The sequence below is a fragment of the Gigantopelta aegis genome, chromosome 6 (genome assembly GCF_016097555.1).
Source record: "Gigantopelta aegis isolate Gae_Host chromosome 6, Gae_host_genome, whole genome shotgun sequence".
Lineage (NCBI taxonomy): Eukaryota > Metazoa > Mollusca > Gastropoda > Neomphalida > Peltospiridae > Gigantopelta > Gigantopelta aegis.
Window position 1 is genome coordinate 73,545,038 of NC_054704.1, and position 26,266 is coordinate 73,571,303.

The following is a 26,266-nucleotide window of genomic DNA, read 5'->3' on the forward strand; positions in this document are numbered from 1 at the left end:
ACGACGCCACCGAGGATGGTAAATTAACTTAAAGATTGCTATTTAAAGAAATAATGAGCTCTATATAAAAAAAGCTCTCAAATTTTTATTTGGGAAAAAAGGAAGAAAGAAAAAACAACTACCCTCAATAAACATCCATCCACCCCCATATTTCTGTATGTTTGTTAATTTGGCTAAAGCATTTTCAATATGGCTAATAAAAATTCCATTTGGCTAATATTTTGGCTACAGGTATTTTTGATCCAGGGTGAGCCCTGATTAGTTTTATACACTAACTTTAAAATATGCATGGTAATGTTCACTGCAAATACACATATGGCTTCCAGACAACATATACTGACAAAACAAAAGTTTATTCTCTTTCTATGACTAAAACTTCTTTATAATTTGTGTCACAGAACTATAAGTACCCGTAAAAAAACCTAAGATTCCAACAGAAACAATGCAAACATTTTTTATGATCATGATTATTGATATATGGTTGTCAGCACTGTGCGTACACATTTCGATGATAGGTGGGAAGATGAGAGCGAGAGAGCAGCTGGCGAACGCCCCAATTAGTGAAATCAGCAGATCTAGATGAGGAACAAGAATGGCAAAGCAAACTGAAAAAACAAAACAAATAAAAATAGTTTTAACGGTGTTATATTATTATATAATATTTGACAAAAATTCAGGGGAAATACATATCTTATTTACCCTAAATCTATTTGGTCTCATAGAACTCGCCGTTTAAGGGAAGCTATCGCTCCGGCTCCCTATTACGCTCCTGAGATGTGTAGTTTAGGAAGAACAATTTTTAGCTCCCCTTAGTGTGTGAATTTTATGAGAAAAAAATTACAACAAAAGTATTAAATATTAGTGCTCAGTATTTTAAATGACTCTCCATGATAACTTAGGGGAACATGTAATCTTCAGCCTCAATGTTTTTCAAAGCAAGGTCTGGTGTCAAGCACTTATAATTCTATTCATACAGTCATGTAGATGTTCAAAGCAAGGTCTGCATGGTGTCAAACACTTATAATTCTATTCATACAGTCATGTAGATGTTCAAAGCAAGGTGTGGTGTCAAACACTTATAATTCTATTCATACAGTCATGTAGATGTTCAAAGCAAGGAATGGCGTCAAGCACTTATAATTATATTCATACAGTCATGTAGATGTTCAAAGCAAGGTCTGCATGGTGTCAAACACTTATAATTCTATTCATACAGTCATGTAGATGTTCAAAGCAAGGTGTGGTGTCAAGCACTTATAATTCTATTCATACAGTCATGTAGATGTTCAAAGCAAGGTCTGGCGTCAAACACTTATAATTCTATTCATACAGTCATGTAGATGTTCAAAGCAAGGTCTGGCGTCAAGCACTTATAATTCTATTCATACAGTCATGTAGATGTTCAAAGCAAGGTCTGGCGTCAAGCACTTATAATTCTATTCATACAGTCATGTAGATGTTCAAAGCAAGGTCTGGTGTCAAGCACTTATAATTCTATTCATACAGTCATGTAGATGTTCAAAGCAAGGTCTACATGGTGTCAAAAGGTCACACTTATAATTCTATTCATACAGTCATGTAGATGTTCAAAGCAAGGTCTGGTGTCAAACACTTATAATTCTATTCATACAGCGTCAAGCACTTATAATTCTATTCATAGAGTCATGTAGATGTTCAAAACAAGGTCTGGCGTCAAGCACTTATAATTCTATTCATACAGTCATGTAGATGTTCAAAGCAAGGTCTGGCGTCAAGCACTTATAATTCTATTCATACAGTCATGTAGATGTTCAAAGCAAGGTCTGGCGTCTAGCACTTATAATTCTATTCATACAGTCATGTAGATGTTCAAAGCAAGGTCTGCATGGTGTCAAACACTTATAATTCTATTCATACAGTCATGTAGATGTTCAAAGCAAGGTCTACATGGTGTCAAACACTTATAATTCTATTCATACAGTCATGTAGATGTTCAAAGCAAGGTCTACATGGTGTCAAACACTTATAATTCTATTCATACAGTCATGTAGATGTTCAAAGCAAGGTCTGGCGTCAAGCACTTATAATTCTATTCATACAGTCATGTAGATGTTCAAAGCAAGGTCTACATGGTGTCAAAGCAAGGTCTGCATGGTGTCAAACACTTATAATTCTATTCATACAGTCATGTAGATGTTCAAAGCAAGGTCTGGCGTCAAGCACTTATAATTCTATTCATACAGTCATGTAGATGTTCAAAGCAAGGTCTGGTGTCAAGCACTTATAATTCTATTCATACAGTCATGTAGATGTTCAAAGCAAGGTCTACATGGTGTCAAACACTTATAATTCTATTCATACAGTCATGTAGATGTTCAAAGCAAGGTCTGGCGTCAAGCACTTATAATTCTATTCATACAGTCATGTAGATGTTCAAAGCAAGGTCTGGCGTCAAGCACTTATAATTCTATTCATACAGTCATGTAGATGTTCAAAGCAAGGTCTACATGGTGTCAAACACTTATAATTCTATTCATACAGTCATGTAGATGTTCAAAGCAAGGTCTGGCGTCAAGCACTTATAATTCTATTCATACAGTCATGTAGATGTTCAAAGCAAGGTCTACATGGTGTCAAACACTTATAATTCTATTCATACAGTCATGTAGATGTTCAAAGCAAGGTCTGGCGTCAAGCACTTATAATTCTATTCATAGAGTCATGTAGATGTTCAAAGCAAGGTCTGGCGTCTAACACTTATAATTCTATTCATACAGTCATGTAGATGTTCAAAGCAAGGTCTGGTGTCTAGCACTTATAATTCTATTCATACAGTCATGTAGATGTTCAAAGCAAGGTCTGGTGTCAAGCACTTATAATTCTATTCATACAGTCATGTAGATGTTCAAAGCAAGGTCTGGCGTCAAGCACTTATAATTCTATTCATACAGTGATGTAGATGTTCAAAGCAAGGTCTGGCGTCAAGCACTTATAATTCTATTCATACAGTCATGTAGATGTTCAAAGCAAGGTCTGGCGTCAAGCACTTATAATTCTATTCATACAGTCATGTAGATGTTCAAAGCAAGGTGTGGTGTCAAACACTTATAATTCTATTCATACAGTCATGTAGATGTTCAAAGCAAGGTCTGGCGTCAAGCACTTATAATTCTATTCATACAGTGATGTAGATGTTCAAAGCAAGGTCTGGCGTCAAGCACTTATAATTCTATTCATACAGTCATGTAGATGTTCAAAGCAAGGTCATGTAGATGTTCATATCAATGCATATTAAAATATAAAATAAATTTTTTGGTTCATGCAAGTATATCCTGGAGTAAATAATAGTCGCGCACCTAAGAACAAACAGTAAACACGTGTAACCGAAAATAAATAAAACAAATATTATTTACTTAAATAGTTAGTCCTTTGCTGTATATAACACACTATTTGTTATTAATATTTACTGCTGAATTCATTTTCCAAAGCAAGTGTGTAAATAGAACCCACTTTTGGTGTGCCATGTAAAATGTAACAAATAGTCGAGCAGTCCATTCTATATACATGTTTGGCAATTTCTGTCTTTGGACGTCCCTTATATTTGGTATTAGAGAAAACTGACTTTTCACTGATCAAAAAACCCCAAATGATGTAAATCACTTGTCAAAATGTTTTTCATTTTAGACATATTCTGTTAACGGACCAGGATGTGTTGTTTTATCATTTGTTGATAAATGTGATGTCTCTGATTCGTGTGTGCTCGTGAACTTTAGAAAAAATGTAATGTGCACGACTATTGATTACTCTATGATAATAAAATTTCTGTTACATTCATTACAACATAACGTCATCCCATTGGTCCCATTACGTCATCAGGGAACGTCATATTATATGGGCAAGTTGTCTTATTCAGCATTATTGTTTATAGACCAAAAATAATTCAAAATAAAGTACAAACTTTTAGTGTTATTATTAGCAAGTATGATTTATATTTAATTATAAGTATTGTGTGTTATTTCTTTTACGTTCATCTGGGTATGAACCAAAAAAATCATCTGCAAACGTATGTGAGAATGGCTTCGCCGATTCACAGTTTGCGGATGAAATTTTTTTTTTCATACCCCGATGAATGTTCCGTATACGCAAATATTTTCACAGCTAAAATAATTCGCGATCGGGCTTTCATTTTACATTTTCGCGACTGTGTCCTCCGATAATAAAATCAAAATTACCCATATTTCATTTGCCAAACTCTTTTCAATGACAATTTCATGCACACACTTGGACATGTTACCATGCTGTCAGCGAGATGTCAATGTTGTATGTATGTCTGACAAGACATGTTATTGATGGAACACACACATGCGATACACAAAATTGAAAAACGCAAATATCAGAAGAAATAACTTTTAATTATTGATGGTACCCACAAACTTCCATTCAAGGTTACAAAGAAAACAAACAAAACTAAGATTACATAACAACAGACTTACACCCAACTGTATGTCACTTCGATCAAATCCACGTGACCATGCAGGTTTACAGAACCACGTGACCTTGTGGATAATTTGGTGGTAAAGACAAAGTGCATACGAAACTCGGTATAAATTTAACAGGTACCTCTGACTGCTTGTTTTTTTTGTATCCGTGAAAATTATACCAAATCGGAAATAACTTAATTCGTGTGTAATTAAATTTGCGGTGCTGTGAACATGTTCGCGGTATATTTTATTCGCGAACATTTTTGCGTATACGGTAAAAGAAATAACAGACAATCCTTAAATTAACCCCCAAAAATGATGTCAATACTGTATATAACTCCGCGTAGTGGATAAAAAAAAGTGTGCACATCATTTTTTCTGTTTAATATTGCATCTTTAAAAAGAAAAGTGGAAATAATATTTGCCTAAAATAAATGTATTTTCTGAATGTAGGGTATACATGTATCATACCATGAAAGCACAATAAGTGACTAATAAAGAAAGACTGACAGACTTACAGACAAGGAGTACTAGTAGCACTCGGAAGACATATTCCCCAAAGATAATAACTCTTCTTGACGTGAGACGGCATTCTATAGATGGCCAGATGATCTTCATCGGCACGTAGAACTGGATTCCAAATGTTACGTACATGGAAATAGCAAACATCAGTTTCACCGATAGATATAACCTGAAATACAAACAACGGTTAGCCAACATTAATTTAAAATAAGATTTCTGCAGAAATAGATATCTCGATTACCATAAACGTATTCAGTATCTCTCGTAGTTGCATCTCCATTCACATTTAAAAAAAGACTAATGAAGTGAAAAAAAAACTAATTTTGTTTTCAATATTTAAAATTTTAATTTAATATTTTTTTTATTTTTTTTTAGATGCATTGAGATAAATATTCATAAATGCAATGATAGGGCTTACAGTTTCTGAGAAATGGACTTTACGTGTTGGAAAGATGCATACCCGGACCACTGTCACATACTGACACTTTAACAAATGAAACACGCGTAATTTTAGAATTAATAAAAAAACATGATTATTCCTGCTAACTGGGGGCAGCCATTTTGTTTAGTTTTTGTGACGTCCGGTGGTATAGCTTGGGGCAAAGTGACGTCAGCTCAGGTCCAACTTGTCTAGTATGCACAGTGTAAACAAATGCTCTAATTTACGACAAGGTGCTTCGCTTTCATCAACCTGACTTGTAAAACAACATGAATGACTAGATAGTATAATAAACTATTTAACTAAATATATTTCAATTTGCATCAATATAACGAAATGGAGTTATAGTATTTTTTTCTTTTAAATAATCCGAAGAAAAAATGCATATTATTAGGCCTATTGGTAGGATACGTTCGAGCAAAAACGAATTTTCTTTTCTCTGGGACTACGTAATTGGTCAGTTTTGTGATTTTAAATGGGAAAGTCTACTTAATCAAGGGTTTTACAGAATTACTTACAGTAATAAAGCTGGTAAAGTCTATTACGATTTGAAGTTATCACACAATACCCTGTGATCTTAATAAAAGAGGCACGTCTTTTTAGTGTGTCTAGACACAGTGTCTAGGGACCGTCTAAATATACACCTGCCAATCAAGAACCACAGGTACAGGCCACGGAAAGAAAAGACCAATTAAGCAAAACACTCCAACTATTATTTCAATATGCGGGTTAATTTATATAATACAGTTATTTCAACACTTTGACAATGGTAGTTTATTTTGTATTAAAAAATAAACCACATATACACGTTGCTGTGTTACTGTGATAGATATTATTACAGAATATTGCGATGCATTCGCAAAAATCAGGTATGTTTTGTTTCTTCAGTTTGAAGACTAATTCCTGACGTGACACGTTAGGTATTACGTAACCACCAGCTCGCCAGAGGGCGTATTCACTGGGATGGTACAAAATGGCTGCGCCCGTTATATATAATAGCCGTCACATTTAACCGTTTTATTAATTAACTATACGAGTATACTTGTTGATATATTTAGCAATAATGTGAATTATGTATAACTGAATATGCACACCAGTCCAAAAGCCTTGCTTTAGCATTCCTTTAACATTAAGCTAAATACTCAAGATTTGTAATTAAAAATAAAAAGGCGAGACAATAAAAACAACACTTAACTAACATTAATTTAAACATAGATTAAAATGAAAACAACAGCTAACAAACATAATATATACATTAAATATAACCTAGGTTAAAATGAAAAGAAAAGAAAACCAAGAAATTAGTATTGTTGCCAGTTAGTCTTGTAACATTCCAACTATACTGGATCTCAAAGAGATATACACATGTATGAAAATAAGAAATGTCAATTTCAATGTGAAAACAAACATAATACTGTAAACCGTATTAATATTGCGATGTGTTTTTTTCGCGAATGTATACCGTAGCGCATGTTCGCGACGTGTAAATTTCGCGAATGACCGTTGACAGCTCAAAAAAAAAAAAAATGGATAAAGACAGCTCACTGTAATTGTTATAAAGTTACTGTCTGTAAATCAATATTCTGTTATCCTAAATCAAGCAATTGTGCCTGGTACAGTCAATAGAGGGGATTAGGCCCTACCCACTTCACCTGTATTAGAATCACAACTCACAGCTTCAGTTGTTAACTGTTAACACCCTTTGGTAGATAAAAACAATAAACGATTAGTCGCCATCGATTGAAGTTACATACCGTAAAACAATTAACGATTAGTCGCCATCAAGGAGAGCTCTGTATAGGCTGTGCCTGTTGAGTGAATCTTTTTATAATAAATTGAATTATGACTGTATTTTGTTTGTGTTTTCCTTTATGGTTTACTAGAAAATCAAGACATCACTTTAAGCACACTTCAAACTGGAAAATAGTGCGTGCGTATTATTTTCGCGAACGACGCGAAATTTATACGCAAGCATTTTTTTCACGGTTTACAGTAGCTAGAACCAATACTGGGCCCATATTTTCAAAGCTATCTTAGTGCCATGAAATCATAAAACCAATGTAAGCTACATGTATGATGTCACTATGGCATGTGCTATACAGTGACGACGTAGCCTACGATGGTTTTACAATTTCGTAGTGCTAAGATAATTTCGAAAATCTCTATTCTGCTGGGGATTTTCAAAGCTATTTTAGTGCTATGGTTAAACATACTTATTAAACAAACACATTTTCTTGTGCATTTAGCCAATTCATTAATATTAAATTTTAAAAAAACCCTGTAAATAGAACTAAATTGTCTGAGGTTTCACATTTGTAATGTTCACTTTCATGTAGTCATTAAATCACGGAATCAGTTAATGTGTTCTGTGATTTCTGTTATTAGCAGCTGTAGCTTCATATGCATCTTCAAGTTTATACAAGTGAAAGTGATCGTGGTTACTTTCACCAAGGTATCTTCGTAGTGTGGATAAAGCATGTACTCCTTGCTTCACCCGCTCTCACGGGTAAAATGAACTCGTCAACGTCTCTAGCTGCATATTTCCTCATCTGTTGGTGTATTGTAGCATTCAAGCTGTTACTAGCACAGGCAGGATTTTATATATATGTGTGTATGTATGTATACTACTCAAAAGAATTTAAGGGTCAGACGATATTTTCGACATTATTTTCTGAATGTCACGCATGGTATTGTTCCATTTTGACGAAAGTGGGTTTAAGCAACCCATAAATGAATTAAAATCCACTGTCATTGACACTGTCGACTAGTTCTAATGGCGAAAACATGCTTACATTTGCACGTAAATTAGGGCGAAAGCGAAAGGTCTGCTAAGTGCCCATAACTTGCTTTTTCACAAAGCGCTTCATTTGCACGCTTTGCACGTGTATTCCATGTTCCCAATGCTGAATTTCCGTATAATTGGAGCTTGCGTTCGTGTACGGTGCACACTCCAAATTCGACAATGGTACGACTTCAACTGACTATCGAAGATCGAGGAAGGGCTATTGCTTGGCTTCAGGATGGCAATACGCAAAGAAATGTTGCTCTGAGACTTGGTGTCAGTCAGAGTGTCGTTGGCCGACTGTGGCAACGGTACCAAGCAACGAATTCTGTTCGAAATCGTCCACGTTCGGGAAGACCCCGAAGCACTACAAATAGAGAGGACCGCTACATCACCAATATGGCTCTACATCAACGCACAACCACTGCACGCTGATTACGTGACAATCTGCGGACTGCGACTGGAACTCGAGTGTCTGATCAAACCATACGCAATCATATGAGAGCCAATAATCTACGCTGCCGTCACCAGGCTGTTCGACCACCACTCCTACCACGTCACAGAATGGCCAGACGTCACTGGTGCACGCTTCATCTGCGGTGGCAACGTGTTCAGTGGGGTCGAGTGATGTTCACTGATGAGTCCAGGTTTAGTCTCCAGTTCAACGACGGTCGGGTTCGTGTCTACAGACGTCCTGGGGAGCACTTCGCTGACGTTAACGTTAGACAACGTCATCGGTTCGGTGGTGGCAGCGTCATGGTGTGGGGCGGCATCTCTATCCACCACAGGACCCCCCTCTATGTGGTGGATGGCAATCTGAATGGAATCCGCTATCTGAATGAGATTATCCGGCCGTTGGTTCTCCCAGGCCTTCAGCAGATTGGCGGCGGGGCAGTTCTGCAGGATGACAATGCCAGACCCCACCGCGCCAGGGTGGTAATGGACTTTCTCAGACAACAAGGTATCGCCAGGATGGATTGGCCAGCATATTCGCCTGACTTGGCCCACAATAGAGCACGCCTGGGAAGAATTAGGCAGGAGAGTTCGGGATAACCATGCCCCTCCGGTCAACCTTCATGATCTGGGTCAACTTCTTATGGCAGAGTGGCAGGCCATTCCCCGAGAGTTCTTCAGACGTCTGATCAACAGCATGAGGCAACGATGTGTCGAGTGTATTCGCGCCAGTGTATTCACACACTATTAAACGAATGTTCTAATGTGTAAAATCCATGTTTGACAACCTTCAACTTTGACAGCATGTCATGTGACTTTCTTGTATACAGTGATGTTTATTTGTGGTTTTTTGTAAATATGGAACAATAAATAAATTTTTTGGTGTAGTTTACATCATCAATCTAATACACTCTGAAACTTATTTGGTTATAAATTTTTGACCCTTAAATTCTTTTGAGTAGTATATGTATGTATGTATGTATGTATGTATGTATGTATGTTTGATTTTATAAAATTTAATAGTTGTTTTTTTTTTTAAAGTTGATTGGGGTGTCAATAGCCCCCATGGCTCCTCTTCCCTATGCCACTGCAAGCTGTTCATCTTTATGACATACTCTGTGAACTGATCAGTCCAGGTGGAGGGGTAATATCTTTGTGTTTGTCGCTAGTTGTCATCTCAGGTGTGGTGAACCCCCTTTCCTGTAACAGCATCATTACAATAGTTTCTGTCACTGCATTCCAGGATTTAGCCAGTATGTGTATGGCATCAAGAATCATCAGTTTATTTTACATGTTCAGTGGTGGTTATATCGGTGTCTTGGTTGATGTCAACAATTTTTTTTTTTTTACTACATGCCTTTTCAACCCCTGCAATTATCCACAGCAATCAGCAATGCTGTAAAGTTTTCATTTTCCACTGCACTTTACTTCTTCTTTTTTTTCCTTTTTTTTTCAAATTCTTTATTATCCCCAGAAAATAGGTCATGTCAGGGTTGGGGAACACTGAATCATCACCATACAATAATCTCACCAACACTGGGAATAGAACATTTGGCAATTGAATTAATAAAAAAAAAAAAAAAAAAAAATGTTTTTTTTTTTTTTTTCAGACACACATGTAACAAGACAAACATACATCCAGTCATTCACACATAATCCCATATTACAATTGACAGTTTCCACCCATGCCTTTGCATACTCATGTATATTATATACATATTATTCATGCAGATGATCCTCAGAAATTTGTACCTTCTCATATTGTACTCTTTTTTTGAAAAAGTGTTGCATATTTTGACAATTTTTTTTATTATCGAAATCAGCTTTTCTACATTTAGTGAAGTAAGAATACTTTTCAATTTGGTATCTTATGTACAATTCATTCTTTAAATGTTCAATGTTTGGCAAGATATTTTTCACTTTGCTTTTATAAATAAAGAATTTGGAAAACAAGATTAAAAAATCCAGACCTACATCTGTTTTAGTTGTTTCTTGTATACCAAATAAAATGAATTCTGCATTTAATTTGAGATTCTCAACATGAAGACAGTTTGTTTTAATCCATTTTAAAAGTTGCGACCAAAAGATACTGACAATAGGGAAATCCCAAAATAGATGGTATAAATCCTCAGTTGTTGATCTGCAGAAAGTGCATTTATCATTATCTGATTTATTAATTTTATACATAAATCTATTGGTAGTGAGAATCCTATGTATGAGTCTAAATTGAAACCACGTAAGTTTGGTTTCACTGGTGGTCCTGAAGGGATGCAAGAAAATCTTATTCCAATCAGTATCACAATTAAACTAATTTTCCCATTTTGCTTTAGTTTTTCATTGAGCAGTAGAATTAAGTAACACAAAATATATCGCTTTTGAACCCTTCTTGACTGATGTCAGACTGGAGATTGCAACACGTTGATTCAAGGCTAAGTTTGTCATTTCCTTTTTAATGCTCAATTTTTTCAGATACAATCTAATAGAAGAAATAATGCCGAAAAATTCTACAAAGGGAATAGCCTTTGTACTTATGTAGGAAAATTCTTCATAAGACATAAAGGATCCATCTCTATTTATTAAATCACAGATTTGTAAAAACCCAGCATCTATCCAATGTTTCCAAAAACTGACTTCTTGTTAATTCTTATATTATCATTATAGAATAAGGGTTCAGTTATAAAGGCTTGAAACGATCACTGCACTTTTTTTGCTGTGCACTATATTAGATTATTTTTTCAAGACATGTTTTTTTTTTTTCATGGACATTTTCTTAATTGCAGGGGTTGCTTCTGTATTGCCCCTTCAAATTTCTGATGATTTCCCCGATCACAGGGCTGTAGTACCGATTCCCGTTTACCATTCCCCGACATGTTGCATGCCACCAGCACTGTATTTTTCTCCATTTGTTTCTTATTACCGCTGACCTTTTCAGATTTGTTTGTTAATGTTCCGTCTGGTAATGCTCTGTAATACACGCCACTTTCCTCGGCGTTATAGATGTCGTCATGTGCATATTTTTGTAGCAATCCGGGTAACACGAATGAATGAATAAATGGATGTTTAAGAACACCCCAGCACAAAAATAGAGATCAGCTATTGGGTGTCGAATTAGGTTGCCGGGTAACACAGTTGTTGTCCAGTTGTCAGCGACGTTGATGTCAGCATCTTTTTTTTTCACCATATAACTTCTTGTATACTACACTGTATGTTGTTTCTATTGAAAATCTTCTTTGTCAAGGTGTTTAGCGAGATCTTTGGCTTTTTCTGCTACGATGGGTCCAGACAGTGGGATGTCTTTTACTCGAGCATGTTCAAACCAATCTGTTAGGGCGCCCTTGATGTTTGCTGCCTTTCCTGACGTTTGTTGTTTTCTCGCTGGATTGGCATTCAACTCGAATACTAATCTGATGTCCTCTCGTTTGGCAAAAATTCTGCACATTTGGGACTGGGAACAACCCAATTTCTTCGCAACATCACTCTGGGAGATCTTTTGGCACAAAAGTTTAACTGCTTCATAGCTGTCTACTAGAGAAAGGTCACATTTCTTTCATTTTGTAGCCATTTCTCTGATTGAATAATTGTGCATTCCATGTGGCCATACTTAAAAGTAAAAGCTAAAGAAGCCCTTGAGAAAATGAGTTGTTTTGATAATTGATCAGTTAATTGCTCATTGATATACCCGTAGTCATTTTCAAAGAAACAAGTACTTTTCTTTTGTCACTTTATTTAATTTAATTTATACTAAGTCTTGTGATACAAAATAGCTAGTCCAGCTCTTTGATCATCAACAACTCACAGTCGCTAAATAAACCTCTTCTTTAGTAGTCTTTTAATGATTTTAGCAACCAGCAGTAAACATTAATTGATCTCACATTCACAGCTACTCACAACAAAATTCAAAGTTAACTCTTTTATTTGCCGATAAACGCTTTATTAATATTATGTATCTATTAGCTAAAATAAATAACAGTAAAAATAATTAACCAACATATACCAATCAAGTTTTATCGATGATTACAGACTGTAATACAGGCTTACGATATCCGGCTGATTCACGTGACACAACAAAGATGGACAACTTTGCATGTTTTAGTGGATTAGCAGTTGGTGATTACAGCACTTACATAATTTATTTTAAACTTCTATTGACAAGCAATAAAGGCATGCTTAATTTATTTTGTTGAATTTAAACACATTTTATCCTGCAACCACTGTTTCTATTGACAGATTATGATGACCGATTACAGCAAAGTCATAAACGTATACTAGCAGATTATGACTTTTGACGTCACACACATAGCTACATTACAAAATTGCTCATTTGCTTAATTTCTCCCACGATTTCAATCTATTTCGACCCTTTTTGTCAGTTTCCTCCGACTCTGTCTTCTGAGCTGTCTACACCATCGCCTACCTGTCTCAACTTCCTCCACGGGTGCAGTCTCTGTGTATTTCCCCTGCACCCACCTGGCATCCTCGTCCTCTGCCGCTAATAAAGCTGGTCTGACCCACAGCACTAACTAATGACCGCCGGTAGTAGGGGTGCATAGTAGGTGGTTACAAGTGCCTGTTAACAATGCCAGAAGTAACTACTAAACACTCCCCGAAGTGGTCAGACTAAGCCCACAGCTAACAGCTGATGGGGAATGGCTGGGGAATGACAGGTGTGTGACACAGATAGCCACAAGAGACAAGCACAAGGACTGTGAGTGGAGGTGGACAGCAAAAGAAGTTGAAAGATAGGAGTTGCCAGATCGGAAAGAAATGAGATGGAATTCAAAGGAGAGAAAGGAAGGGGGCAGTGGGATTTAAAAAAAAAAACCAATTAAAAAAAAAACAATTGCTCATTTGACCTCTACAATGTGGCAGAAATAATAGCTTTTTTCCTTAATTTTTATGGTCTGCAGGATAAAAATAATAACTAGCTACTGACGTCGAATATCTGCTTTATCCTGTTCACAGGATAAAGGAGATATCCGACGTCATGAACTAGTTATTCTCTATTTAAATTGTTTTTCTGCTATTTTGCTAATTAAACAGCACGTTTTGCATATAATCTATAGGAAATGGTTCGGTGTTTCAACAAATATTGCAATTAGACCAAATATTCCATTGTGCAGTATGCGTTTCGGTGGAAACCACTGTATTTCTGTTTGAGTGTGAATATAAATAACATATGTAATGAAAACATGACACTAACCAATCGTCATTTGGCAAATTTAATGTGATGCTGCCCTGAACAGTGTCTCCAAACTTGAGGTAGCCAAAGAATCCCATTGCTGAGTAGAGAGCAGTCACGGTAATCATCCCAAGATTCAAGACACCGGTCCAGCCAGCAAACTCATTGCGGTTCTTCATGCTGTTCTCCAAAGGTAAAACCTGACAGTGACAGAATGAATGAATGAATGTTTAACGACGCTGACAGAATGAATGAATGAATCTTTAACGACACTGACAGAATGAATGAATGAATAAGGACACTGACAATGAATGAATTAATGAATGTTTAACAACACTGACAAAATGAATGAATGAATAAATGTTTAACAACACTGAATGCCAATGGAACTTTAGGGGAGGAATGAAAATTAATATATAATAAAATTATAACTGTTGCAAAATTTAGGGAGGCCCGGGTCCCTGGTCCTCCCCCTAGATCTGTCTCTGTTAGTTGCTGGTATTCAGCAGAAGCTTATGTGGTACCAGATGATGTTCCTTCTTACTTTCTAGACCAAGTATTAAAATAAGCATGTGTCAAACACCAAATAGTTTACAATGTGCTGATAGTGTTAGACTCACTCTATCCAGATTTGTGGTTGTTAAAAGGAAATGAAAATTAAAAATAAAACATTTAACTGATTTTGTAGAACTAGATGGATTCTGATAGGCAATAAATATCCCCCAAATTGTATATAAGGCTTACAGTTATTGTGTTTTTTATGGCAACTTAACACATAAGATCATAGCAACAACAACTGGGTGGTGCATTTTTAAGGAAGTTCAGTATGTGTTATTTTATTAAACCTATTCCAAAGTGGGATAACCAACAATAAATTCAATAAAATGTATTCTATATTTTTAACTACACACCACAAACATAATAAAGTATTGTATAATGTAAATATTTTAATTATAGACTAATATATATCAGGAAAGGCGCAAAGAACTTATGGCAGCCGATAGTCCTTTCCACACGGAAACCATTTTTTCATACTATGGAATTTACTTATTTATTTTTGAGCCAATTGATTTCTAAATTGCACACAAACATAGTATATTTTGTTATTTCCAAAACATTTTTACTTTTTTTCGTATATCAAACCAAACTGAAATTATTTACAAAAAACATTTTCATCGAAGGATGGGATGGACTATAAGTTATTCCCCTTTACTACACTAAACATTCTTTCCTTTTCTCCTCATCACTTGCATACTTACCAAACTGATACCCTCATATGTATAAATTGCTGTTCCAAAATACAGGGGCAGGTTACTCCAGGAACTGAATGCTGGCCTGCTGCTGACATCTGGCAGTCCCTGAACGATGTAGACAAAGATAATCACCAGGCTACAAATGCAAAGCAGATTGGCAAAGGCGGAGAATGGGGCAAGTACTCGCAGATCCTTCAGAAATGTGTATGGAATGAGGAGAAACATCACAATAACCTCGTATATCCGGATATTTAGATCATGTGGGTGGAATGATTCAACAACCTGAAAAAAGAAGAAGAAAAAACATGAGATTAATTGGAGAAAAAAACCCCAACCCCCAACCTAAAAACCAAATGATATATATGCCAGAGGCTCGCACAATACAATTATTATTCCTAATATATGATACTGATGATACCAAAAAACATTCTTGTAATAAACTATACATATATATATATATATATATATATATTTATAGTTTATTACCAGTGTTTTTCGGTATAATCAATATCATATAATAATAGGAATATAAATTGTATTGTGTGAGCTTCTGGCAAGCATAATACATTATTTTTATTCCTAATATATGATATTGACTATTCCAAAACATGAGGGTAATAATCTCTGTAGCATATAACCTCAAGCTTAATACAACATGTTTTTGTAAACTGTATATGCAACTTTAATTCCAGTCAGCCATTACCCGATATTCAAATGATGTAAGAATATGTGACACTGTGTCTTTTTAAATGGAAATGACATCAAACTTGAATGATGTCATTTTGGATATCATTACATAAAAATAAACTAGTGCTTAACATTTTTGTCTTCTGAACGCTGGACAGTTTTTAGTGTAAAGTTGCTATTGAAATGTTTTTGTTTGATGATCATGATGCATACATCAGTTATGGAGTGTCACTGTACATAGTACGTTTCACTGTCCGTTTGTTTAAATGTCAATAAATGTAATGATGTGACCTCGATTAATTTATATCTAATTTGCAACGTTATCAAATTCTGAAAGTCTATATCTGAAAACTATCACATACTTTGATTACACTGAATATGCTAGCTAATATATGATAAATATATATACAGTGAAACCTCTCAAAACCGAACCCTCTATAAACCGGAATTCCCTAAAAACTGGACCTTTTTCATGGTCCATTTTTAAAAATCTGTGCAGAGAACCTCTCTAAAGTTGTCCAGTTTATAACATTGACTCTTTGTTTGGACATCACAGATCATTCCCTTGTATTTTATGTTTTTGATAATATGACGTCTGGTTCACAATAACTCCACCTTATTTTCATTTCGTTATTTACTACTTTCTATGTATTGATCAAATTTACCATAATTATCTCGACTGAAAGTTAGGTGTATTACATGTTGAAAGTTCCTATATTTAGGGGGCGGGAATCAAAATTCTTCAAATTAAGTATCTAGATTGGTGCATATATGTATACAATTGCTACTTGCCACCGTTAGTTTCGTTTATTGCATTGGTAATAAAGTTAAGTATGCCAAGCACTAGGCTTTTTAGGCTAGTTTAACTCCCCCTCCGTCATTGTATTCAATGCTATACAAGGACGGATGGGGATGGGTGGTCGTGAATGACCGTTGAACTCACTAGAATAGGGACTTAAGACAATAGGTACAACCTTAACACAAAACTAGGATTCACACACAGACTACACTCTCACTGCATCAGTACACAGGGTGCATTGACTAATGATAACAATGCACCTGCCCCCATTTAATGGCCCAGTACATACTCTAATAAGGAACCAGACAAAAGAATACCGTTCCGAGTACACAATTGCAATGCACCCGGGGTAAGCTGAACAAAAGAATATCGGCCTCCCCCACCCAAACCCCCAATACTTGCTGCTGGTAATAACTTGGTACTTGGTGATGCCTTGACCAGAAGCGGTCAGGCCCTTTATAAGGGCCCTATGGGCAACCTAGGGAGACACCACAGCATCGTAAAGGTCTAAAATTAACGAGCTACTCTCGATTCACTAATATCAAAACCTATATTAGCTCGGCCATTTACCTTTCGACCGACCGTTCAAAATTGCGCCAAATTCCCTCAATCAAAATTGCACACCCTTTTTTCTTTGGCATTTAACTGCTCCATTCAAATTCCATAGCACCACCACCACCCCCACCCACCTGCTACCGATTTGATCGGGCTGCTGGTGCTCCCTTGCACCTGCCAGTGCAGGCGGTCCCTCCTCTCCCCTCCCCACACCTTTCCTGTCATAGACGGAGGAGGCCGGCTCTTGTGCCCACGACAGGCGTGCACTACAACAGCTTGTTCTGAATGTGCACGTAAAACCCTATGACATGACATGACAGTTCACCCATGTGACCTATTTTGACGTAATGTCACTGAAATATACATAGATATCATGGCGCTTGCTATTAATTGTTTTTTAAATATGCTTATACATGTACCATGTGAATGAACATGTTATAATATTGGAGTAGTTTGCAGTTAAAAGTACATACTCTAACTATGGGTTGGAGTTGATAATCAACAAATATGTCAAAAGTGGACATAGTAGGTTTTTCCCGTGGACCCTTCATATATATATATATATATATATATATATATATATATATATATATATATATATATATTGGGATGGGTAAAAAACCCAAAAGATAATGGGTCTACTGTGGGGGCTTGATCCCATGACCCAAACACCTCTGGCAAATACTCTACCAACTCCACGTGCACAAGTATGTGCAATAATCTCTTTTTCTATTTGTATCAATTTAGGAAGTAATTTTGAAATCTTAATGTGCTAAATCAACAAGAAAAATATATTTTGCATTATATGTTAAACACTGCATAATACTGAAGATTATTTCTGGAAATATTCTCATCAAAGGAGACAGAAAAAACTCACCTGTTGGACATTCTGAGCAATAAAAACAATATATACACTGCAGAATCCAAACTGTGTGACAATAAGTAAAACGTTGATAAGAATTCTGAAGAACAAAAAAGGGAGAAACTAATTTAAAATCAATTACACAATAATAAAAATGTTGGCCGAACTTACGAAGCCTGTTTTTCTTAACCTCAGGTGTTCAATGTATGTAGTTACCATACATGCATGTAAGACAAATGGTCTTTGTAATTTCAACCCTTTATGTTTCTATCCATCTATGATTAAACATCAAGCATAATTAAGGTAATCTAAAAGATGGCTGATGAAGATCAAGTTCAGGAGCCAATTTCATAAAAAATCTTAAATTTGTGTGTGCGACCAGCAGTTATACCAGTCATATGTTTCCCCGTGTAGCATCTATTTCAAGCAAAAAATTACATCATTATGGAAGATGGAAATGTTTAAGGATAAAAGAAAATGAAAAATGTATATTCAAACTATGTTTGTTGTAGTTAGTAGTAATAGGAACTGTGGTTTAGTCGTAGATTTATGTTCATATGCAAAACTAGGTTTATGATGTTTTGTGAAAATGGGCTCAGTATGCTAGACAATAGCTTGCTCTGCTTAGCAAATTAAAAGACATAATATTTTATCCTATAGTTGGCTGTTAAATAAGATTCATGAGAGAATCTTATGCTGATCTCTTAATACAACTGGTTGTCTTAATCACTCTATATAAATGTTATTCACATTTGCCAGGAATTTTAACAAGTATCTTCCTTTTTTTTCGGTTGTCTAAATGATGATTCTCATAACAAACATTTCTATACATTTCATATAAATTCAAAGTCCTTCATGATCTATACATTTCAGGGCCCATATTTTCGAAGCTCTCTTAGTGCTACGAAATAGTAAAACCATCGTAGGGTGTGATGTCACTACAGCACACGCCATAGTGACGTCATAGCTTACGATAATTTTACGATTTCGTAGGCTAAGATTGCTTCGAAAATGTGGGCCCAGATCTATAAATTTTATAAGACAAAAGTGCACCTACATTCAAGACAGTATTTAAAAAAAAAAAAAAAGAGATTAAGATTTTTTGTTTTTTTTTGTTTTATTGCCAGCCCCGTGTTTACAATTAGAACAACACATGCCAAGGGTAAAACATGGGTTGTGTACATAAAAATAATAAAACAACATAATATAATACTTTAGGGTACTGGCTAAAGAGATTAAGATTAATCAATAAAACTGATCTGATCTACGGCGCTACCGACTGCCGGTAGTAGGGGGGCAAAGTAAGTTGTTACAAGTGCCTCTTGACAATGCCAGAAGTAACTACTGAACACTTTCCGAAGTGGTCAGACTAAGCCCACAGCTAAAAGCTGATGGGAAATGATAGGTATGTGTCATGGATAGCCACAAGAGACAAGCATGCACCTGTCACAGTTGGAGAGACAAGGACTGGGATGTGGAGGTGGACAGTGAAAGAAGTTAAAAGCTAGGAGGAGCTGCCAGATTGGGAAGAAATGAGATGGAATTCAAAGAAGTGAAGTAAAAGGAAAGGGGGCAGTTTTTTTTTTAAATACCAACCTTCCTGCTTTAGAAAACTTCTGAAGCTTTTCCGTTCCGGTTTTAAGACTGGCCTCCATGACACCAGCATAATCAAGAGTTATATTAGATGTCCTGTAGGATTTAAAACAATATAAAACATTTATAAACTGTTTTAGTTAAACACATGGCTAGTAGGGGTCTTAACAGTTTTTACAAATCAAAGAATGATACTGTAACAGCACTTAAATTCTTAGAAACTTAATACAGGGCACAGTATTTCTGTGTCTGGTATACAAATTTAATTTCATTAGAACCACAAATAGGTTACTTTGTGATCAGCAGTTTTGAAATTAACGAGTTGCAAAGTTGTAGTTTTTTCATTTTCGAAACTGATTTTGATCACTTGAAAAAATACTAAATCATTTACAAATCAATTTGTGTAAAATACCTTTAGAATATCAATGTAGTATAACTCATGCTATGATTAAGATTAGGTTACTCAACAGTGTACAGATATAATTCACGTAACCGAACAATCGATTACCTACAATATAGAATTTTTTTTAAATCCACTAGCCATGGGATCAGTGATTTAAAAAATTTACTAGTCAGGATTAAAAATTCACTAGCCCTGCTTTACTTTAATATAATTTTACTAAATAATAGTAATAATCAGATATGTCACCTAAAGAGGGAGATAGAGCTTAAAAACACTAACATTGGGGGTTGGAGTGGGGTCAGGATATTCATATTTTCCGTCGGGCATGGCAATAGTAGTTATTTACTAGCCTAACATTGAATATGACTAGCCATGGAAGTGGGACTATCATAATCTAGAAGCCCTGTCTACTAGGTAAAAAGCATGTGAAATGTATGGGGTTACCTAAGATTTTGAAATAATGATATTTTCCCCCGTTACAATAGTAAAATTTTAATACCCAGATATAAATGCAAAACAAATCTAACACATAATGATAGTAAGAATAAAATGTATCACAGTCAAAGGATTTTATATCAAGGTTCAAACTTTGATAATCCCAAACTGGACAACGGTGGTATAGTGTTTGTCGGACTTGCAGTAGGTTAATATATGAAACGTCATGCATGTGCTGTCTTGTTTATGAGAAGAAAAAGTTTCTTTTTTTTGATGACACCACTAGAGAACATTGGTTTATTAATCATCGGCTATTGGATGTCAAACATTTGGTAATTCTGACATAGTCATAGAGAGGAAACCCACTAAATTTTTCCATTAGTAGCAAGGGATCTTTTATATACACCATCCCACAGACAGGATAGCACATACCACAGCCTTTGATATTCCAGTCGTGGTACGCTTGCTGGAATGAGAAATAGCCCAATGGGCCCACCGACGGGGATTGATCCCAGACCGATCGTGCATCAAGCGAGTGCTTTACTACTGGGCCATGTCCCGGCCCTGTTTGTGAGAAGATGCATATGAAAGATATACCTCGATCAAAAAAAAGTAAAGTTTGTTTTATTTAACGACGCCGCTAGAGCACATTGATTTTTTTATCTTATCATCGGCTATTGGACGTCAAACATATGGTCATTCTGACACTGTTTTTAGAGGAAACCCGCTGTCGCCACATAGGCTACTCTTTTTACGACAGGCAGCAAGGGATCTTTTATTTGCGCTTCCCACAGGCGGGATAGCACAAACCATGGCCTTTGTTGAACCAGTTATGGATCACTGGGCGGTGCAAGTGGTTTACACCTACCCATTGAGCCTTGCGGAGCACTCACTCAGGGTTTGGAGTCGGTATCTCGATTAAAAATCCCATGCCTCGACTGGGATCCGAACCCAGTACCTACCAGCCTGTAGACCGATGGCCTGCCACGATGCCACCGAGGCCGGTCCTACCTCGATCAAGTGCTGGACTACAAATAGCCACAGAATAAAAATGTGCCACGGTGTTATTAAACAAATATTCCTTTCCTTTCCTTCACTAATATTAATTTTTCTCTTTTATATGAATAATTTTATTGTTTAAATTATTTTTTTATTCAGCTTAAATATGATTAATTTTGCGGTTTTCTTTGAATAAATTCAAACAAGTACGTGTTATGTCACAAACCAACATCTACTTTGACATCATAACCAAAATAACAAGTGCTACGACAACACTCACAACTCTTTATAAGAAATTAACATAAAGTTTTATTTAAAGTAAGCAAACTCATTATACCACTTTTATCTGTGCTTAGCCTTGTCATCACTGTAGCAAAAATAAATGTTTAAATTTTAGCTTTAAACTTTATTATTGTTATATATGCTCAATATGCACCTTTTAAAAACATTTTAGTGATCATGCAGATAGGATACATTTTGCAAAAACAAACATTTTTAAAATTGCAAAGTGTAAACTGACAAACCTTTTACATAATATGTGACTGCAGTTGACAAGTGTATGCATGCAGTGAATGGCAATAACTGCTATTATTAACAGACCAGCAAACCCAACCTAAAACAGAAATACATAATTACGTTCACTTGCAATGAACAAGTGTATTAGTATTGCAAAGATTTTCAATGGAGAAAATCTACCAAAAGAGGCATGGCAACTTAAATTTGCATGCATACAATTATACTACTAGTGTAAGTGGTTCAGATTATATTCTATACCATTTAATATTTCATATTGTGCAATACCTTAATTTTGTATAATAAACAATGGACAATTGATACTTTACTTTAAGTGGCAAATATTTGACAAAATTATGTACAGTATAAGTAAACAAACAAAAATTGACAGAGTATTATTTGCACTGATACATCACATTTTTCATACTAATACTTATTTGCATTAATGTTATGATTTATAGTAATTATTACATTTTATTACCCCAGCGGTCACTCATAACAGGGAAAATATTTTCCATATTTTCTCAGTGAGAAATATTCTGCATTGTTCTAACGGAGAGTACTATTGGACAATTTGATGCTCACAAACCAATGACCTTGTCGGTACTAAATATGACGTCATCACGATTTGGCAAACACACAAAATGACGTCATGTGGTTTAAAGAGTTTGCGTTTACGGCTCTCTATTTTTGGTGTTAAATTTATAACAAAATGTCATTTTAATGCAATTCCTTATAGAGTTTGTAGCAGAATAAAGAACACTTTTGGGTTTTTTAAATTATTTATGAACGTGATTAAATTACAAAGTTATAGCAATTCTCAGAACAGTGCGTATTTAGTGGTTTACATCATTTCTATACAGGTTGGCCTTCGTGCATGTGCGTGGAAAATAAAGGTTTTTAGAAGGAAAAAAAAGCTGAGGTAATAAATAGAATAACAAACTCGGCTCCAGTTATTATCAAATTTATGTCCCTCGTGAAGTAATTTTCATTTGTCACTCGCTAAATCTCGTGACACTTGAAAATTATTTCACGAGGGACATAAATTTGAGAATAACTGGTAACTCATTTATTATCCTCTATGTATAAACAATGTATGTCACATTATAAAGACCTCTGAGGATTGAACATTTGACAAACCATTTATGAGTTAAGCAAAAACAAATTCAGGTAACCCATTTCGTTTTTTACGTAATGTGTCATGACCATGTAAATGATGTCATAAATTCAATGTGCGAATGAAAAATGGATTACACAAAACTATATTTACGCGAGCGACGCATGAATGAATCTATCGCTCTCACAATTATCTGAGGCCTGACATACATAATATAATTATATAAAATACAATAAGAAGGACAAAGTCAGCAGGGTGTATTTGAAAGTGGTGGAGCACTGTCGTCACTGTTAAGGACACTTGAGGGTCTGAAGTGCCTAAACTTGTTAAGACAGGATTCGGAGACCTGTACAGTATGAAATCTGCTGAATATATTTAGAATTTCTGGTGTTCAAATTCGGCACTTCTAGTGAAAAGTGTGTGTGTGTTGGGGGGAGATGGATGACAATATTTAGAAGTTCTGATGTTCAAATTCGGCACTTCTAGTGAAAAGTGTGTGTGTGTGTGTGTGTGTGTGTGTGTGTGCGCGTGTTTAGGGGGATATGGCTGAAAATATTCAGAATTTCAGGTTTTCAAATTCAGTATTTCTAGTGAAATATGTGTGTGTGTGTGTGGGGGGGGAATATGGCTGAAAACATTTAGAATTTCAGGTCTTCAAATTTGGCATTTCCAGTGAAAAGTATGTATGTGTGTGGGGAGGGATGGGCATGGCTCCTGCAGCCCCACTTGTTCCATAGCCCCTTAAGAATAATGAGTTTTGCAGTTCAATGGGTCAGTTGTACTTACCCAAAGTCCAGAATGCAAAATAGCAATGGGCATTGCTAAAATGCCTGTTCCTATATTTCCTTTCAGAAGGTGCATTAGACACTGCAAGTTGCTGCAAAGAAACAATAATTGTACTTTTGTTTTAATTTGGTCAAATAATTTCCTGTTATGATTGATATTTTGTTGGTTTCTGCAAATGTTTTTTTAATTTAAAAAATAATTTGGTGAAATTGTCCACACCCTAGAGCTATAGCCCTGCTGATGAAAAGTGCATATGAAAAACCACTTGCTGGATTTTCTGTAGCACAAGTGGCAAGACATCCCACAGAGCTGAGGTGTGTGTAACACAGCAAGCTTGAACTTTCATCGGTCACAAACATAAAAATATATTAAGACTGAACGAAGGAAGGAAGGAAATTATGTGTTTATCATTTATTAAAGTGTCAGTATGTGTTGGTGGTCCGGGTATGCATCTTTCCAACACATAAGTCTCATGTTTGAGTTTACTCTCCCTTTAACCAGTACCAAGGAAAGAAGGAAATGTTTTATTTAACGATGCACTCAACACATTTTATTTACGGTTATATAATGCCGGACATATGGTTAAAGACCACACAGATATTGAGAGAGGAAACCTGCTGTCGCCACTTCATGGGTTACTCTTTTCGATTAACAGCAAGGGATCTTTTATATGCACCATCCCACAGACAGGATAACACATACCATGGCCTTTGATATACCAGTTGTGGTGCACTGGCTAGAGCGAGAAATAGCCCAATCGATCCCAGACAGACCGTGGATCAAGCAAACACTTTACCACTGGGTTACGTAGACTGAACGAATTCTCAAGCAGTTATACATGTAATTAAAACTACATGTATTTCATATTTGGCAAGTAATGATTAATTTGATTGTAACTGATTGCAGAGCTGTACCTAGCCTACAATAATTAAGGGGGAGGGGACAGGAAACATAATAAGAGTACAGTAATGTAGGCCCCTGCGCGTGCTGTAACCTCACCGTGGTGCAGGGGTGTAATGTTCTCTTTGAGAATGGCCAATACAGAACAAAATTGAAATTTTGAGTAAAAGTTAGTATCTATCTGTGATATTTGTGTTTTTGCACAGTTCTTTACACTGTTTTTATTTAAATCTTGGGTTCTTATATTGATGTTGATATACTTTATTTGTTTGCATTACCATAGTTTGACACCCAATAGTCGATGTATTTTTCATGCTGGGGTGTCGTTAAACATTCATTCATTCATTCAGTAATATAGGGTTTTCTCCAACTACATAAAAGGGTATTTTTAAGTAAAATATGGTAGACATGTTTTGTATTTTTCTGCTATGTATAGCATAGAGAAAAACAGTAAGAACCATCCTTCCTATTCAGGCACGTGAACAGTAAATTGTGCAGAGTGGGTCCAAACTGTGATACGTGACAATCTGAGGTGTGTGTGCGTGTGTGTGGGGGTCGGGTTGTGCTCCCACAGAAAATACATTAAAAATGGAAATGTCCTTGGAGCAAGGGATTTTTTTTAAACTCCCCTCCCCCCCCCGGTATTACATGATGATTTTAACTATAAGTAATCCAATAAACCAACGTTGTTTTATTATCTCCCGCCGAGTCAGCCTCGTGGTTTCCACTCTGGGCAATGTAGCCACTATACGAACTCTCAATCTCAACACGCTGCAGGATCTCCGAGTCGACAATGGGAGGAGCTAGAACTGTTGGCGTGGTTTTGGTTGATAAAACCTCTTCTCTCTGTGGCTCCGCCAACAATGCCGAGGTTTCACGTGCATCAGCCATGTCCGCCAACAATGCCGAGGTTTCACGTGCATCAGCCATGTTCTCTTTTCTTCAATCCTAAAATATATTAATCAGATACATCAGTATTTATCTTAAATTAAGAATCAGATACAAACTACTACTACTATTCACAGAATTTGATTACAGAAAACGCTTTTTATTTTCAGCAAAAGTAGCCAGGTAGGTGCATGTATCTCACCAGTAATGTTTTTCACACAAACAAGCATACAGAGTTTAGCCTATGTAGAAGTTAAACTGGAAAAAAAACCCAAAGGGCCGATTTCATATGTCTGGGTTTCGAAACACTGGGTTATATCAAAACCTAGGTTTAACACTGGTTTACGTAAAACGCTGAAAAAACTGACCACGACATACACCCGTGGTGTATTTCACATGTAAAAAGCGTGGTTTTGTAAACACGGGTAAAACACACACTTTTTACATGGGTTACCCGCAGATTTGGAAAGGGACATAAGCGAGGAATAGCTTACACTTCATCACTTTGTAGTTGAAACTCGTTACCGGTATATTATTAGCATTCACATTTGAGATGGAGGATTAGCTACCTCCCCCCCCCCCCCCCCCCCCAAATGTGAAGCAAACCTTCACATTCTGTCAAAAATGATGGACATATTTAG

At 36.0% G+C, this 26,266-nt stretch overlaps 1 protein-coding gene across 1 annotated transcript; it reads right to left on the bottom strand.

Annotated features, from left to right (window-relative positions):
* Positions 1–26,035, bottom strand: LOC121375813 (proton-coupled amino acid transporter 4-like). Its single transcript, XM_041503468.1, has 9 exons — positions 25,423–26,035; positions 23,838–23,928; positions 21,946–22,034; positions 19,588–19,680; positions 18,007–18,091; positions 15,095–15,370; positions 13,857–14,035; positions 4,979–5,151; positions 1–605 (listed from the first exon to the last, which is right to left on the bottom strand). Exons 1-9 carry the CDS (start codon positions 25,665–25,667, stop codon positions 370–372), a joined length of 1,467 nt encoding a protein of 488 aa, XP_041359402.1. The 5' UTR covers positions 25,668–26,035; the 3' UTR covers positions 1–369.
* Positions 26,036–26,266: the final 231 nt, after the last annotated feature.

Bases quoted from the DNA above. Each gene is read 5' to 3' on its own strand.
- LOC121375813 (XM_041503468.1), bottom strand. From the start codon at position 25,667: ATGGCTGATGCACGTGAAACCTCGGCATTGTTGGCGGACATGGCTGAT. The intron at 23,929-25,422 runs GTTGGTTTATTG...GTTTCTTTGCAG, and splicing joins GCGGGAGATAATAAAACAAC to CAACTTGCAGTGTCTAATGC. The intron at 14,036-15,094 runs GTAAGTATGCAA...TGTCACTGTCAG, and splicing joins CATATGAGGGTATCAGTTTG to GTTTTACCTTTGGAGAACAG.